This window comes from Gigantopelta aegis, chromosome 8, assembly GCF_016097555.1.
Source record: "Gigantopelta aegis isolate Gae_Host chromosome 8, Gae_host_genome, whole genome shotgun sequence".
Taxonomy (NCBI): domain Eukaryota; kingdom Metazoa; phylum Mollusca; class Gastropoda; order Neomphalida; family Peltospiridae; genus Gigantopelta; species Gigantopelta aegis.
Genome location: NC_054706.1, coordinates 60120948 through 60140130, shown reverse-complemented (window position 1 = coordinate 60140130; position 19183 = coordinate 60120948). Strand labels below are relative to the sequence as shown.

General features: G+C 41.2%; 1 protein-coding gene across 1 annotated transcript in view; it reads right to left on the bottom strand.

The window, feature by feature from the left end:
* The window catches only part of LOC121378906 (long-chain-fatty-acid--CoA ligase 5-like), a 39265-nt gene extending 27979 nt beyond the window's left edge, over positions 1-11286 (bottom strand). Inside the window, exons 1-3 of the mRNA XM_041507282.1 lie at positions 11189-11286; positions 4139-4318; positions 1248-1365 (exon numbers count right to left, since the gene is read on the bottom strand). Coding sequence (XP_041363216.1) covers positions 1248-1365; positions 4139-4312 — 292 coding nt within the window. The 5' untranslated portion in view covers positions 4313-4318; positions 11189-11286. The remainder of the gene's footprint in view (positions 1-1247; positions 1366-4138; positions 4319-11188) is intronic.
* Between the last annotated feature and the right edge of the window lie 7897 nt (positions 11287-19183).

Here is a 19183-nt window from a genome sequence, read left to right as displayed (position 1 = left end):
TATGTCGATTATTAATATTTTATAGTCTCTCATAACTCCACATGGAGTGACTCAGTGCTATTTTAGATTTTATGGTGTTTAGTGATGTTTTAGGTTTTAACTGAGGCGAGACTTTAATAAACAATTTGTGTGTATGTCTGTCTCTCCAATTAAAGGTCCATAGTCCACCGTGAATTATGATTAGCATTATCTACACGTAATATAAGCTCCACTGGCTTTCTAAGTACCGTATAGGTAACCGGTTAAGCTGCTTACGGTACTTTTAATCTTCTGCCCAAATGAACTGATTTTGTTATGATCAGACGTCTTACCGAATTGTGTTTTGCTCCCCTGTACGTCTGTGTCATGTAAGTGTGCATGATACAATTGACAGATGTTTCATACAATTGATTGCAGGGCAAAAAATAATATATATTTCTGGTTTAATCTGTATCGGTCGGTGACGTTTTACATCTCTCTCTCTCTCTCTCTCTCTCTCTCTCTCTCTCTCTCTCTCTCTCTCTCTCTCTCTCTCTCTCTCTCTGCGTCTCTCTATCTCTCTCTCGCGCGCGCTCCCTCTCTCTCTCTCCCCCCTCCCCTCCCTCTCCCTCTCCCCCTCTCTCGCTACCTCTCTCTCTCTCTCTCTCTCTCTCTCTCTCTCTCTCTCTCTCTCTCTCTCTCTCTCTCTCTCTCTCTCTCTCTCTCTCTCAAGGGGTCGTTTATTTATTTTATAAAAAAAATTCAAAATACATGACTAGTCTATTGCTGTCAGTTAGCAAATAATTGGTTAAATTGCATTAAAGGGAAATACCCTAGTTTTTAAACACTGAGGCATATTGTTTTACTATTAGAACCGTTTTGATCACTGAAATGATACTTTACTTTTATTGTTTAGGTTATCCATTTCCGCACATTCGAAGTTTTTTTTGGTCATCCTGGTGTTTTTAATATCACAAAATGCATTTCTCATATTTTTAAAAACGCACGTGCGTCTGAGAAGTATCAATTATAGAGTCGAGTTTTAGTATATTTTTAGAGGGTATTTCACCATTTCAAAGTCTTAGAGTCTTGTTTCACTCATTTGTAACTTTATCCAAATGTATTACAGGTGTGTAGATTAACTAAACGTTAGTGTTAATTTTCACGGGTTGAAACTAGGTTCTGTCCCTTTAAATGTTATGTCACAACAAATTATAATTATTAAGTGCGTGCCTCATTCAGTAAACCAAATATTAGTTTAAAATAATTAACTAGATGTTGTCACGTACTTGATAATCGTAGTCCTCGTAGAAATGCCTCGTGCAGGGTTTGTGCGTCCTCGAACAGATACTTCATGGGTTGGCCATCCTTCAAGTCCTTCATCAGGGGCGACACATGAACACCATCCTAAAATGTCACAATGACTTCTTTCTCTCACACCGGCCTCGGTGGCGTCGTGGTTAGGCCATCGGTCTACAGTCTGGTAGGTACTGGGTTCGGATCCCAGTCGAGGCATGGGATTTTTAATCCAGATACGACTCCAAACCCTGAGTGAGTGCTCCGCAAGGCTCAATGGGTAGGTGTAAACCACTTACACCGACCAGTGATCCATAACTGGTTCAACAAAGGCCATGGTTTGTGCTATCCTGCCTGCCTGTTATCCTAACTAATTAATTAATTAATTAATTTTTTAAAAAAAGCATTCTTTGGTCTGCGTCAATCTTCGTCAAACTTTGGTCTGCATCGATCTGCGTCGGTCGATGACATTATTACAGATTTCATGGAAACCAGAGTCAACAATGAACCATTAACACACTGATCTAAAAAAGTAAAGTTTGTTTTATTTAACGACGTCACTAGAGCACATTGATTTTTTATCTTATCATCGGCTATTGGACGTCAAACATATGGTCATTCTGACACTATTTTCAGAGGAAACACGCTGTCGCCACATGGGCTACTCTTTTTACGACAGGCAGCAAGGGATCTTTTATTTGCGCTTCCCACAGGCAGGATAGCACAAACCATGGCCTTTGTTGAACCAGTTATGGATCACTGGTCGGTGCAAGTGGTTTACACCTACCCACTGAGACTTGCGGAGCACTCACTCAGGGTTTGGAGTCGGTATCTGGATTAAAAATCCCATGCCTCGACTGGGATCCGAACCCAGTACCTACCAGCCTGTAGACCGATGGCCTGCCACGACGCCACCGAGGCCGGTCACACTGATCTGGACTGACAGGCCATATAGTTGTAGTGTGTGCCCAGGACCGAGTTTTTGTAATTTAATATTGGGTTTAGTAAACCCAATAAATTACTTTAAAATTAAATGAAAATGAAATACATGTAATTGAAGCACTCAGTAAAAAGCTAAACTAACGTGTACGTAGTCAATGGCAAAGTAAAGTTTGTTTTATTTAACGACGCCACTAGAGCACATTGATTTTTTATTTTATCATCGGCTATTGGACGTCAAACATATGGTCATTCTGACACTATTTTTTAGAGGAAACCCGCTGTCGCCACATAGGCTACTCTTTTACGACAGGCAGCAAGGGATCTTTTATTTGCGCTTCCCACAGGTAGGATAGCACAAACCATGGCCTTTGTTGAACCAGTTATGGATCACTGGTCGGTTTACACCTACCCATTGTGCCTTGCGGAGCACTCACTCAAGGTTTGGAGTCGGTATCTGAATTAAAAATCCCATGTTTCGACTGGGATCTGAACCCAGTACCTACCAGCCTGTAGACCGATGGCCTAACCACGACGCCACCGAGGCCGGTAGTAGTCAATGGCAAAATCACAGGCTATGTCTAAGGCAATACAAACAAATTGTTCGGTTTATGGAATCTTCGTTTCAGAAACACGGACCCACATGCTGACAAAATAATCAACTCGACAAAAGACAAGTGTTTTGTAAATTTTAATCGCCATAGCAGATTTTCATTCGCATAAGCCAGTGTTTTACTAGCAATATTTCGCCCTATATATGATGTATATATAGTTTGTCGTCCCGTTTACGCATATAAAGACCAATAAATGGATGGATGAATGGATGGTTGGGTGGTGTTTCGAATCCCATCAAGACGGTGTTTCGCAATACATGTCCCCTACCGGGTCCAATAATGTTTCATTTCTCCTAAATTTAAAGGCCATACCTGTGTGAAAAGTGAGTAAATGACCATAAACGTTAAACTTGATCTATAACAGTGTGTGATGAAGCTATATACAAAATTTCACCACAATATCTTCAGGCATTGCAAAACAAAGTCCGGAAAACAAATGTTTATATCTCCTAAGTTGCAGGGCCATAACTCCGTCAAAAACGGGTAAATTGTCATTAAAGTAAAATGAGATCTGTAACAGTACATGATAAAGCTATACACAAAATTTCAGCACAATATCTCAAGGCCTTCTGAAAAGAAAATCCGGAAAACAAATTTTCATATTTCCTAAGTTCAAGGGCCATAACTCCGTCAACAATGGGTAAATCACCATGGAAGTCAAACTGGATCTGTAACAGTACACGATAACGCTATACCGAAATTTCATCTCAATATCTCAAGGCATTCTAAAAATAACTTCCGGAAACCTATACGTGGAACAGACGGACGGACAGACAGATGAAACCTATAGTCCCCTCCGGATTACTTAAAGCACAATACACATATCTTTTTTCATACGCGTGTTCAGGGGAGGTTTCGGCGGATGACGCCCCCCCCCCCCCCCCCCCCCCCCCCCCACACACACACACACACACACACAATGCTCCAGCAAATTTTCTTTAGTCTCAGTATATTTTACGGGCGAGCATGACTAGATCCCCACTATAAATTCGGTCGTCACAGTCGAGACACCCCCTGCCTAAATTCCTGCACATGTGCCTGTAAAAAAAGGTCTTTATTTCTGTTACTTATTTTCGTGCTTATATCCAATTAAGGTTCAAGCACGCTGTCCTTGGCACACATATCAGATATCTGGGCTGTCTGTTCAGGACAGTGGGTTAGTTGTCAGTGATTAGTGAGGGCGTAGTCGTCTTACATCTATCCACTGAGTCGTTAAAACTCGCTCTGGATGGGAGCCGGTACCGGGCTGCGAACCCTGTACCTACCAGCCTTGTGTCCTATGGCTTAAACAACGACACCACGGAGGCCGGTCGTAAAGAAATGGTACCTACCCCTATGTCAATACTCTGATTGTTGATATCGATCGATGACTTGAATGGTTTTGGCATCCGCGTTACACACCAGCAGAACACGGCAACAGCCACGACGCCGGTCACTGGCAACAGCATGGGCGACTCCAGGTACAGCTCCAAATGCTGCTTCAACAACGACACCGCTTCAGACATGGCTACCTGTCGACAAACCAAACATGTCACATTTTAAAGCGACAGACTCTAGTTTTTAAAACACTAAATATTATATTTTTCACCGTTAAGCCGAGCGGGGCGGCGTAGCCCAGTGTTAAAGCGTGTCACATGTTAAAGCGACAAACCCTAGTTTTTAAAACACTAAATATTATATTTTTCACTATGAGAGCCGGACGGGACGTAACCCAGTGGTAAAACGTGTCACCTTTTAAAGTGGCAGACCCTAGTGTTTTTTTAAACACTAAACAGTGTATATTTCACTATTAGAGCCAGTGGTTAAGTGCTCGCCTGATGCGTGGTCGGTCTGGGATCGATCCCCGTCTGTGGCCCATTGGGTTATTTCTCGTTCCAGCTAGTGCACCACAACTGGTATATCAAAGGCTGTGGCATCTGTTAACCTGTCTGTGGGATGGTGCCTATAAAAGATCCCTTGCTACTAATGGAAAAATGTAGCGAGTTTCCTCTCTAAAACTATATGTCAAAATTACTAACTGTTTGACATCCAATAATAAATCAATGTGATCTAGTGGTGTCATTAAATAAAACAAACTTTTAACTATTAGAGCCATTTTTTATAATTAAACGCAGATATTACTCAGATTTTATTTTTCAGTTATCAATTTCCGTAGATCGAAGTGTTTATGGTTATCCTGGTGTTTGTATTGTAGCTGTCAGCCCAAGTGTTCACGTACGATATAAGCTATGCCATAACCAGAATTCAGGCCACAGGGACCATCTTTTCTTACACACCCGTTGGTTAGAACACTATGTGTTATTTTTGATAACATATAGTTGTTTACACACGTACGTGTGTTAACAATTTCAAGACATACGACTGGCTGCTCCTAGGTGATGACCAGGTGATGACCAGGTCACCATACGTCCAATAAAAAAAAACAGAACGGTGGAAATTGATTACACTGTGACGTATAGTTAACATGGCAATCATGTGTCTGTGACGCGTAAGGCAGCTACAAGTGCAAAGGATTGTAAATATCTTTTAGTCGAAAAAGATGTTAAAAAACGCTTAAAACCTGATTTTTGAGGATATGTAAGAAATAGAATAATACATTAGTGTCAGTTAAGATACCACATATCTTACAACTCGTTGCTTTTGCTCGTTAGATACATTTTAAAACAACTCGTTGTGAGACAAATGGTATCTAACGGCCACTCGTGTATTATTCTCTATTTATTCAATGAATATGATGTCGACAAGACGTGACGTGACACGAGAAGAGATGAGATGACGCCAACACTGTTAAGATGAACTTCTGTGGCCTAATTCACTAAACTCTCGCAACTTTGCGATCTCGCAGTGTAATATTAAAAGACTTGCAAAGAGAATACTTTGTTGTCTAGAAGAGCCTAAGAGACCTTTGTGAATTAGGCCCTGTTGTCTACGTCACATAATGTAAATAACAAGTCAAATTATGTTAGGTCGGTGAAAACAAAGCATGCATGCACGTGCATTTAGTGATGAGGTCAGAAAAGGTTCTTGAGACCCAATAGAAAGAATAGAATGAGACAATAGGTGAACACATCACGCTGTTACATGTTATACTGGCTTTTTTCTAGGGTGAGGTGTTTTGGGGGGTGTTTTTTTAACACTGTGTTGAATGATAGCTTGTGGAAAGAACTATAATCTCAGTTCATATTACCTGCACTGAAATACAATGAGTATAATGTTAAATACAGGAAAAGCCTGCATTTTATATGACCTGAAAACGAACGAAAAGTTTGTTTTGTTTAGCGACACCACTAGAGCACACTGATTTGTTAATCATCGGCTATTGGATGTCAAACATTTGGTAATTTTGACATTTTAGTCTTAGAGAGAAAACCCGCTACATTTTTCCATTAGTAGCAAGGGATCTTTTATGTGAACCATCCCACAGACAGGGTAGCACATGTCACGGCCTTTGATGTACCATGCTGGAAACAAGAAATAGCCCATGGGCCCACACACACGAATGATTACTTAATAAACACATTTGGTCATAAAGCTATTATTTAGCCTTCAGTTACATAAAATATATTATTTACATTTAAAAATTATTGATATGCTAAAACCCACATGTCCTATACAGCAATGCCACTGACAACATTTATCATAATTCTAAAAACGCACGTACCTTGAAGAAGTAACGGTTATGGGGACGAGTTCTAGTCTAGTTCAACCAGACCGAGCAGAATACAAGGCCGCTAGACTGATTCAAACCAAATGGTCACGTCGGGAACCAATCAAATAGTCCGCGAACGTAAGCGAAACGTTAGCTGGTTGAACTTGGGGCTGGTGTGTTACAGGTTTGTAGATTAACCAAACTGAGTGTTTATTTTCACAATCTAGGGTCTGCGATTTGGTATTTCTCACTTTAATCCAGCCAGTGCACCACGACTGGTATATCAAAGGCCGTGGTATGTACTACCCTGTCTGTGGGATGGTGCATATAAACGATCCCTTGCTGCTAATCGAAAAGAGTAGCCCATGAAGTGGCGACAGCAAGTTTCCTCTCTCAATATCTGTGTGGTCCTTAACCAAATGTCCGACGCCATATAACCGTAAATGAAATGTGTTGAGTGCGTCGTTAAATAAAACATTTCTCCCTCTTTTTTCCCCCTCACTTTACATGCAAGTTGTAATTGAAAATTAGGTGTCATTCACAAGCATCAACATTTTAAGGCGACGCCACACACGAGTTTAGCCACGATAATAGCCGATTCACAAGACGATATTACGAATTTTTTCACTTGTTGCTATGAAATCGGATATTCCGTGGCTATTATCGTATAAGGCACTCGTGCCGTGTGGCGTCGTCTTAAGTGAAAATTAATACTCATTTTGCACCCCCACCCCTCATCCTCCAGTCACACCAATTTTTTACCACCACATTTTATTTTATATTGCCTGTCGCCCAAAACACGACAGTGTATGTGCCCCCTCCCATTGTGGGTGTCCCAGTATAAAATGTTATCTATGCCTAATGAATGCCCCCTTCTAAACGTATATATGAAAATCAAAGATATTGGTTTTACAAGATATATATATATATATAATTTCCAACGTTTGTTTCATTTAAAAGCACAGACTATGTCTGTATTACACACGCACGCATACACATACTTAAACACACATATACACACACACACACGCACGCATACACACATACACGCACACTCAAATACACACACACACACACTTAAACACACACATAATTAAGTAAGCACACACACATACCTGTACACGCGCGCGCGCACACACACACACATACTTAAACACACACACACACACACACACACACACACACACACACACACACTTACACACACACACACACACACACTTAAACACATATACGCGTACACATAAGGTTTTGTACTCTCGTGAAAATGAACAAATACTTGTATACTAATTACAGAATTTAATATCAAATGTCTGAATATCGAGTTTATAATGTTCGTCCACCCGGTAACGCGTTGGATTACAGGATTCCACACCAACGGTAAAGGTATACTGCTAAGAACGTGTATTTGAAGTGAAGCTTCGTTTAACACACATGTAACTTTAGATTTAGATTTACTGGGAGAGGGAGCAAAAAGATTAAGATATCAAGCAAGTAATCAAATAAGGCAGGTAGCATTCCAGTCTAAACTAAAGGGCTGAATTGACGAAGTCTGGGGGTTTTTTTCTAAAATGATTGTGTTTAAGCATTGCAAATATATGTAGTTAGACACGTGTAAGACCGAAACAAGCTGTAAATTAGGCCCAAAAAGTTACATTGTGTAGAACAAATATGGTGCGCTATGTCATGTATGTGACTATATTTCAATAGTACAGGAGCTGCAAAAGTAGGCGATTGAAAATGCTTTTTTCCCCCTTAAGTATTAAACCGAGTTCTTTATTATGAATATATATACACACACACACACACACACATACACATACGCACATACATATACATATACACATACACACACACATATACATGTATATATATATATATATGTATATACATGTGTGTGTGTGTGTGTGTGTGTGTGTGTGTGTGTGTGTGTGTGTGTGTGTGTGCATGTGTATGTGTATATGTATATGTATACATAATGGAAATGAATGATGTGAATGTAATTCATGGTATATAATCATTACATTTCACTCAAAAAGTTAATCAATATTTTTGCTTGTTGTGCAACATTAAAGGTCAATTCACACTGTGATTGCCGACCTCATGCGCAAGTGAAATTTATTTTTTTATTAGGTAAACTGAAACACTGAACGAACGCTGAATTGACTGAAAAATCAGGAGTAGGTTTGAACAGGAGGAAGACTGGCGAGTCAACTACTCGCCGACAAAAGTCGGCGGTGAAGTATAGCTTATAAGACTGCCAATTTAAAACTATTTTCACAGATGAAACACAGGTATGTTCATCGAAAATACAAGTGTTCATCATAAAAGCTATGCGAGGGGACGCGAAACATGGTTCGAAATACGTACGAGCATACGGGCAATTCGCCAGCCAGGAAAATACAAGCGCTAACTGCCAAATGTGTTATATGCCAGGTTTTATCGCGGTCTAGCTGGACTGGAAAACAACCAAGATGAATCGATTGTACAACCTGTCGTAAAAACGTGGGGACAATACATCTGAATCATAGAGAACTCGATCGCTTGACTGACAACAACTGAACTATAAAGATTGTGTTGCCAAATGAACTTTGTTTTACACTTACTTGAAAGAAAACTGAAGAAAGGAGGAAAAGAAGGCAGGAAGGAAGAAAAAAGAAAGAAAAAAGAAAGAAAGAAAGAAATGATTGAAAAAAAAAATAATGATGGAGAAAAATAAAATGAAAGAAACAATGACTGAAAGAAAGATGGAAATATATATATATATATAGAGAGAGAGAGAGAGAGAGAGAGAGAGAGAGAGAGAGAGAGAGAGAGAGAGAGAGAGAGAGAGAGAGAGAGAGAGAGAGATAAAAAGAAAAAGAAAGAGAAATATAGCAAGAAATAAAAAAAGAAAGAAAGAAAGAATAATAGAGGTATATAATACTATGCAAAGTGTTCCATAAGTATCTTCTAACCCGGGATTCGGATCGGTGGGTAGCGGCTTTGAAAGGATTATAATAGCGTATTATAGCGTAATTAATATTACTTATTTAGCCAAATGCCCTTTGGACATTTGACCATTGATCCCGGAGTGATTGTAGATGATATAAACTATACTACACACGCGAGCACACACACACACGCAGACAAACACAAACACGCACACACGTATACACATAAACACAACATGCCTTTGCACGTCAATACAGATGCATACACGCACGTGCATACACGTAAACGTATAATATTATAATAAATGGTTTCGCACTTATATAAATTCCTGTCCTGGAGGGAGGAGCTGGCGAAAGCCCACACCTGCACCCATGACAGGCGTGCGCTACAACAGCTTGTTCTGAATGTGCACGTTAAACACTATAACCTGACCTGACCTGCTTATATAAAAACACGAGCCTTGTTGACTTTATGTAAATTATTATATTCACCACCAATATGATTAACATAGTTAAATGTTAAATCAGTGCTGTGAGAATTATGGTGGTATAAACAAAGTAACTAAACTGGATCTCGAGAATAATTGTGAGATAGAGGGAAAGCTGATAGATCCTATAAAACAGTACTTTAGTACGTCGTCGTTGTTTCTGTTGTTGTTGTTGTTGTTGTTGTTGTTTTTCTATCACGGGTTCCGGATCAGTAAGCGGTAGAATTGGAATACATTGTACTATAATTTACCTCTGGTTCACTGCCGCGGACTGTATAACGGTCTAGCAACTTCTGCTAAACTGTATTATTATTATTATTATTATTATTTCATAGGCTGTGGAGGACGACTGATACGGGGGGGGGGGGGGGGGGGGGGGGGAGTGGGAGTGGCTATATATTAATTTGATCTTTAACTGGGAGGGATACATCATTTTTAATATTAAGGGTAGTGCCCCCTACCACCCGCCCACAAGCTTCGACCCCTATGGATTTTAATACTATATACATTCATATACACTATATTATTACTATTCAGTGGCGGGTCCAGAGATGGGATTCTGAAAGTGTGTGGCCCTTTTGAGCGAGCGATCTTTAAGCGCTCTAGTAAAACTTAAGCGTAGATTTATTATCAGTTTACTGAATAACAGATACAACATTTTATAAAAGCAGCTAGTTTATGTCTTTTGGTTGATGTTTCTTGAGTTCAATGTATGTTAGATATCTGTCAATAAAAACATGAAATAAGATATTCAATAATCAGATCAAATCAGTTTTTAAAAAAATTGAAGGCAACTACAAGGGCAAAATGAATGCATTACATGTACAGCGAGTGTTTGGCAAGCGAACTAAAGACACCTTTTTTTCACTCACAATACAACCCCCCCCCCCCCCCTTCCCACCCCACCACTTTGTGACTGCGAATATTTATATGTACATATAAACACGTTACATCAGTTGAACACTTGTTTTTATATAATTTACACATAGACACAAGGCTCTGAATATTAATAAATAAACATACACAATTCACCCTAGTTCAACACAAAGTTTAATATGATAATTTAAACATAGACACGAGGCTTGTAAACCTAAACGGCTTTGAATATTAATATATAAACATACACAACTCACTCTAGTTGAATATGATAATTTAATCGTAGACACGAGGTTTGTGAACCTAAACAGCTTTAAATATTAATATATAAACATACACAACTCGCCCTAGTTGAATATGTTAATTTAATCGTAGACACGAGGTTTGTAAACCTAAACGGTTTTGAATATTAATATATAAACATACACAACTCACCCTAGTTGAACACTCGGTTTAATATCATGTATACCACTCGGCTAGCTACTAGTCAACAGTGTCAGCTCGGCTCAAATGTTGACGTCCTTCACGCTCGCTGCGCGTTTAGCTATATTACCGGTACAAGGATTGGGCTACGTATAAAGTATGTATACCCGGATTTATATGGTGATATAGTGGATAAGTCATCGGTCTTAATAAGGCTAATAGGTACTGGCTTCATACCCCGATACCGGCCCCCTACCCAGAGTGAGTTTTAATAACTAAGTTTGAGGTGAAAGGTCAAGTTTATAACGACTTCTCTATCACAAGCCACTAACAATGGTCCATTAACCGCAGTTCTTGACAGGCCCGAAAGCTGAGGTATGTGTCCAGGGCGAGTGTGTTTCAACTCTAATTGGATATATGTACGAAAGTAAATAGAAATTAAATCAAATGTACATAAAAACTGTGATTTACAAAGGCTATTTCTTTTGATTGGTTGTAAGGAGCCTTTTATTGAAGTCAAAGTTTGTTTTATTTAACAACGCTACTGAAGCACATTGATTTATTAATCATCCAATATTGGATGTCAAACATTTGGTAATTTTCATATATAGTCTTAGAGAGGAAACCCGCTACATTTTTCCATTATTAGCACGGGATATTGTATATGTAGGCTACTAGGGGCGGGACGTAGCCCAGTGGTAAAGCACTCGCTTGATGCGCGGTCGGTGTGGGATCGATCTCTGAAGGTGGGCCCATTGGGCTATTTTTCGTTCCAGTTAGTGCACCACAATTGGTATATCAAAGGCCGTGGTATGTGCTATCTTATCTGTGGGAAAGTGCATATAACATATCCTTTGCTGCATTATCATAATTACGAGTCAAAATGTTTGACATCCATTAGCCGATGATTGATTAATCAATCGGCTGTAGACGTAGCCCGATGCGCGGTCGGTGTGGGGTCGATCCCCATCAGTGGGCTCATTGGGCTATTTCCCGTTCCAGCCAGTGCACCACGACTGGTATATCAAAGACCGTGGTATGTACTACCTTGCCTGTGGGATGGTGCATATAAAAGATCCCTTGCTGCTAATCGAAACGAGTAGCCCAAGAAGTGGCGCCAGCGGGTTTCCTCTCTCAATATCTGTATGGTCCTTAACCATATGTCTGACGCCATATAACCGTAAATAAAATGCGTTGAGTGTGTCGTTAAATAAAACATTTCTTTCTTTAAACAAAACAAACTTTAACTTTTATATGTACTATCTCACAGACATGATAGCACATACCATGGCCTTTGGCATACATGTACCAGTCGTGGTGCACTGGCTGGAGCGAAAAATAGCCCGAGCTTTCTTTATACACGTTACGACAAGCAAGATAACACACACCACAGCTTTTAATATGTCTGTTTTGATCCAAGTAATGGTTGGAACAGGAAATACGCTAATGAATCCACTGAGAAGGAAGCCGTATCACCAGTTTTAAACACATATGATCTTATATCTTAGTCTTATTCATGTTTTTCCAATTATCTGTAAAATATTGGTAATAGATTTCGTTAAATTAAATTATAGCGGTTTGTGTGCGTGCGTGTGTGAGAGAGAATTCTGTATGTGTTCTTGTTTCGCCTTTCTTTGTTTTTTGTTTTATTAGTTTTCTCTTTTTGGGTGTTTTTGTGGGCTTTTAAAAAAAAGAAGAAATAATACATTTGAAAGAACACAGTCAAAGGGTTGTTTGTGTTGTGTTGCGTTGTATTATGTTGTGTTGGTGTCTTGTGTTGTGATGTGTTGTATTGTGTTGGAATAGCGCACCACTTCTGAGTATTAAAATAGATAATAATACATTTTATAGAACCTAATCAAAGGGTATCGAAGGCTGGCATCGAAGATTGGCGTGCGACAGCAAGGAATCAGTGTGGATGGTGTATTCTAAATGGTTTAATAATTTGTGTTTAATATATTTGATATTGCAGCTTTAAATATGCAATTGATGCCACCGCGTATCTCTACACCAATAATAAACTCGACCATGACAAAATAAAGCAATAGATTTGTGCTTTACCTTAGAGAGCAACAGAGTAACTATCAACATACCGTTTTCTTTTTCACTTACTATTTACGTTGATTTAAAAATTAGTTTTGAAATAATCTCCAAAGCCCATGTTTGATTAATTCAAATGAAAAAACTGGAGACGATATGATATGATGTAAATATACAAGTGATGTAATCAGGTGAAAATACTGATGATATCATTACTCCGTTCAGTTTATTTCAGCAGTGATGCCAAACTGTTCGTTATACGATATAAAAACCTGCGAATAAAAATGGCATTATGGTTTTGAAAACATTACACAACCTTTAACAAACAAACAAACACACACACACACACACACACACACATAACATCCCCCCCCCCCCACACACACACATAACATCCCCCCACACACACACGTTCCAAGTGGTTTGTAAATATAAATGCATTTTATGATGGATAGGGATAGGGGCGAGACGTAGTCCAGTGGGCCCATTGAGCTATTTCTCGTTCCAGCAAGTGCACCACGACTGGTACATCAAAGGTCGTGGTATGTGCTATCCTGTCTATGGGATAGTGCATATAAAAGATCCCTTGTTGCTAATCGAAAAGAGTAGCCCATGAAGTGGCGACAGCGGATTTCCTCCCTCAATATCTGTGTGGTCCTTAACCATATGTCCGACGCCATATAACCGTAAATAAAATGTGTTGAGTGCGTTGTTAAATAAAACATTTCCTTCCTTCCTTATGATGGATAAGCAATTGTTGAATGGTCAATTGTGAATCTAAATGACAAAACCGTTAAGTTTCAAAATCATATCTGTATACAATTTAGTGCCGAGTCCAAATGATGTATTGACAACGTTGTGACCTCTGCCACGAATCACTGTCTGATGCTGCATGGCCGTCTGTACAGATAATGCCACTTAACAGTAGGGGTCGAGTACGCGGGTACAGGCCGAGTCTAGCAAGACTCGTTCACAGCACTCGAGTACCCGTGAATATCACTAGCCATGGGAGTGGGACTATCATAATCTAGAAACAGTAGGGGTCGAGTACGCGGGTACAGGCCGAGTCTAGCAAGACTCGTTCACAGCACTCGAGTACCCGTGGATATCACTAGCCATGGGAGCGGGACTATCATAATCTAGAAACAGTAGGGGTCGAGTACGCGGGTACAGGCCGAGTCTAGCAAGACTCGTTCACAGAACTCGAGTACCCGTGGATATCACTAGCCATGGGAGCGGGACTATCATAATCTAGAAACAGTAGGGGTCGAGTACGCGGGTACAGACCGAGTCTAGCAAGACTCGTTCACAGCACTCGAGTACCCGTGAATATCACTAGCCATGGGAGTGGGACTATCATAATCTAGAAACAGTAGGGGTCGAGTACGCGGGTACAGGCCGAGTCTAGCAAGACTCGTTCACAGCACTCGAGTACCCGTGAATATCACTAGCCATGGGAGTGGGACTATCATAATCTAGAAACAGTAGGGGTCGAGTACGCGGGTACAGACCGAGTCTAGCAAGACTCGTTCACAGCACTCGAGTACCCGTGAATATCACTAGCCATGGGAGTGGGACTATCATAATCTAGAAACAGTAGGGGTCGAGTACGCGGGTACAGGCCGAGTCTAGCAAGACTCGTTCACAGAACTCGAGTACCCGTGGATATCACTAGCCATGGGAGCGGGACTATCATAATCTAGAAACAGTAGGGGTCGAGTACGCGGGTACAGACCGAGTCTAGCAAGACTCGTTCACAGCACTCGAGTACCCGTGAATATCACTAGCCATGGGAGTGGGACTATCATAATCTAGAAACAGTAGGGGTCGAGTACGCGGGTACAGGCCGCGGGACGTAGCCCAGTGGTAAAGCACTCGCTTGATGCGCGGTCGGTGTGGGATTGATCTCTGAAGGTGGGCCCATTGGGCTATTTTTCGTTCCAGTTAGTGCACCACAATTGGTATATCAAAGGCCGTGGTATGTGCTATCTTATCTGTGGGAAAGTGCATATAACATATCCTTTGCTGCATTAGGAAAGATGTAACGGGTTTTCTCTGATGACTACGAGTCATAATTACGAGTCAAAATGTTTGACATCCATTAGCCGATGATTGATTAATCAATCGGCTGTAGACGTAGCCCGATGCGCGGTCGGTGTGGGGTCTATCCCCATCAGTGGGCTCATTGGGCTATTTCCCGTTCCAGCCAGTGCACCACGACTGGTATATCAAAGACCGTGGTATGTACTACCTTGCCTGTGGGATGGTGCATATAAAAGATCCCTTGCTGCTAATCGAAACGAGTAGCCCAAGAAGTGGCGCCAGCGGGTTTCCTCTCTCAATATCTGTATGGTCCTTAACCATATGTCTGACGCCATATAACCGTAAATAAAATGCGTTGAGTGTGTCGTTAAATAAAACATTTCTTTCTTTAAACAAAACAAACTTTAACTTTTATATATACTATCTCACAGACATGATAGCACATACCATGGCCTTTGGCATACATGTACCAGTCGTGGTGCACTGGCTGGAGCGAAAAATAGCCCGAGCTTTCTTTATACACGTTACGACAAGCAAGATAACACACACCACAGCTTTTAATATGTCTGTTTTGATCCAAGTAATGGTTGGAACAGGAAATACGCTAATGAATCCACTGAGAAGGAAGCCGTATCACCAGTTTTAAACACACATGATCTTATATCTTAGTCTTATTCATGTTTTTCCAATTATCTGTAAAATATTGGTAATAGATTTCGTTAAATTAAATTATAGCGGTTTGTGTGCGTGCGTGTGTGAGAGAGAATTCTGTATGTGTTCTTGTTTCGCCTTTCTTTGTTTTTTGTGTTTTATTAGTTTTCTCTTTTTGGGTGTTTTTGTGGGCTTTTAAAAAAAAGAAGAAATAATACATTTGAAAGAACACAGTCAAAGGGTTGTTTGTGTTGTGTTGCGTTGTATTATGTTGTGTTGGTGTCTTGTGTTGTGATGTGTTGTATTGTGTTGGAATAGCGCACCACTTCTGAGTAATAAAATAGATAATAATACATTTTATAGAACCTAATCAAAGGGTATCGAAGGCTGGCATCGAAGATTGGCGTGCGACAGCAAGGAATCAGTGTGGATGGTGTATTCTAAATGGTTTAATAATTTGTGTTTAATATATTTGATATTGCAGCTTTAAATATGCAAATGATGCCACCGCGTATCTCTACACCAATAATAAACTCGACCATGACAAAATAAAGCAATAGGTTTGTGCTTTACCTTAGAGAGCAACAGAGTAACTATCAACATAACGTTTTCTTTTTCACTTACTATTTACGTTGATTTAAAAATTAGTTTTGAAATAATCTCCAAAGCCCATGTTTGATTAATTCAAATGAAAAAACTGGAGACGATATGATATGATATAAATATACAAGTGATGTAATCAGGTGAAAATACTGATGATATCATTACTCCGTTCAGTTTATTTCAGCAGTGATGCCAAACTGTTCGTTATACGATATAAAAACCTGCGAATAAAAATGGCATTATGGTTTTGAAAACATTACACAACCTTTAACAAACAAACACACACACACACACACACACACACACACATAACATCCCCCCCCCCCACACACACACACATAACATCCCCCCACACACACACACGTTCCAAGTGGTCTGTAAATATAAATGCATTTTATGATGGATAGGGATAGGGGCGAGACGTAGCCCAGTGGGCCCATTGAGCTATTTCTCGTTCCAGCAAGTGCACCACGACTGGTACATCAAAGGTCGTGGTATGTGCTATCCTGTCTATGGGATAGTGCATATAAAAGATCCCTTGTTGCTAATCGAAAAGAGTAGCCCATGAAGTGGCGACAGCGGATTTCCTCCCTCAATATCTGTGTGGTCCTTAACCATATGTCCGACGCCATATAACCGTAAATAAAATGTGTTGAGTGCGTTGTTAAATAAAACATTTCCTTCCTTCCTTATGATGGATAAGCAATTGTTGAATGGTCAATTGTGAATCTAAATGACAAAACCATTAAGTTTCAAAATCATATCTGTATACAATTTAGTGCCGAGTCCAAATGATGTATTGACAACGTTGTGACCTCTGCCACGAATCACTGTCTGATGCTGCGTGGCCGTCTGTACAGATAATGCCACTTTCCAGTAGGGGTCGAGTACTCGGGTACAGGCCGAGTCTAGCAAGACTCGTTCACGGCACTCGAGTACCCGTGGATATCACTAGCCATGGGAGTGGGACTATCATAATCTAGAAACAGTAGGGGTCGAGTACGCGGGTACAGGCCGAGTCTAGCAAGACTCGTTCACAGCACTCGAGTACCCGTGAATATCACTAGCCATGGGAGTGGGACTATCATAATCTAGAAACAGTAGGGGTCGAGTACGCGGGTACAGGCCGAGTCTAGCAAGACTCGTTCACAGCACTCGAGTACCCGTGGATATCACTAGCCATGGGAGTGGGACTATCATAATCTAGAAACAGTAGGGGTCGAGTACGCGGGTACAGGCCGAGTCTAGCAAGACTCGTTCACAGCACTCGAGTACCCGTGGATATCACTAGCCATGGGAGTGGGACTATCATAATCTAGAAACAGTAGGGGTCGAGTACGCGGGTACAGGCCGAGTCTAGCAAGACTCGTTCACAGCACTCGAGTACCCGTGCATATCACTAGCCATGGGAGTGGGACTATCATAATCTAGAAACAGTAGGGGTCGAGTACGCGGGTACAGGCCGAGTCTAGCAAGACTCGTTCACAGCACTCGAGTACCCGTGAATATCACTAGCCATGGGAGTGGGACTATCATAATCTAGAAACAGTAGGGGTCGAGTACTCGGGTACAGGCCGAGTCTAGGAAGACTCGTTCACAGAACTCGAGTACCCGTGAATATCACTAGCCATGGGAGTGGGACTATCATAATCTAGAAACAGTAGGGGTCGAGTACGCGGGTACAGGCCGAGTCTAGCAAGACTCGTTCACAGCACTCGAGTACCCGTGGATATCACTAGCCATGGGAGTGGGACTATCATAATCTAGAAACAGTAGGGGTCGAGTACGCGGGTACAGGCCGAGTCTAGCAAGACTCGTTCACAGCACTCGAGTACCCGTGAATATCACTAGCCATGGGAGTGGGACTATCATAATCTAGAAACAGTAGGGGTCGAGTACGCGGGTACAGGCCGAGTCTAGCAAGACTCGTTCACAGCACTCGAGTACCCGTGGATATCACTAGCCATGGGAGTGGGACTATCATAATCTAGAAACAGTAGGGGTCGAGTACGCGGGTACAGGCCGAGTCTAGCAAGACTCGTTCACAGCACTCGAGTACCCGTGAATATCACTAGCCATGGGAGTGGGACTATCATAATCTAGAAACAGTAGGGGTCGAGTACTCGGGTACAGGCCGAGTCTAGGAAGACTCGTTCACAGCACTCGAGTACCCGTGAATATAACTAGCCATGGGAGTGGGACTATCATAATCTAGAAACAGTAGGGGTCGAGTACGCGGGTACAGGCCGAGTCTAGCAAGACTCGTTCACAGCACTCGAGTACCCGTGAATATAACTAGCCATGGGAGTGGGACTATCATAATCTAGAAACAGTAGGGGTCGAGTACGCGGGTACAGGCCGAGTCTAGGAAGACTCGTTCACAGCACTCGAGTACCCATGGATATCACTAGCCATGGGAGTGGGACTATCATAATCTAGAAACAGTAGGGGTCGAGTACGCGGGTACAGGCCGAGTCTAGGAAGACTCGTTCACAGCACTCGAGTACCCGTGAATATAACTAGCCATGGGAGTGGGACTATCATAATCTAGAAACAGTAGGGGTCGAGTACGCGGGTACAGGCCGAGTCTAGCAAGACTCGTTCACAGCACTCGAGTACCCGTGGATATCACTAGCCATGGGAGTGGGACTATCATAATCTAGAAACAGT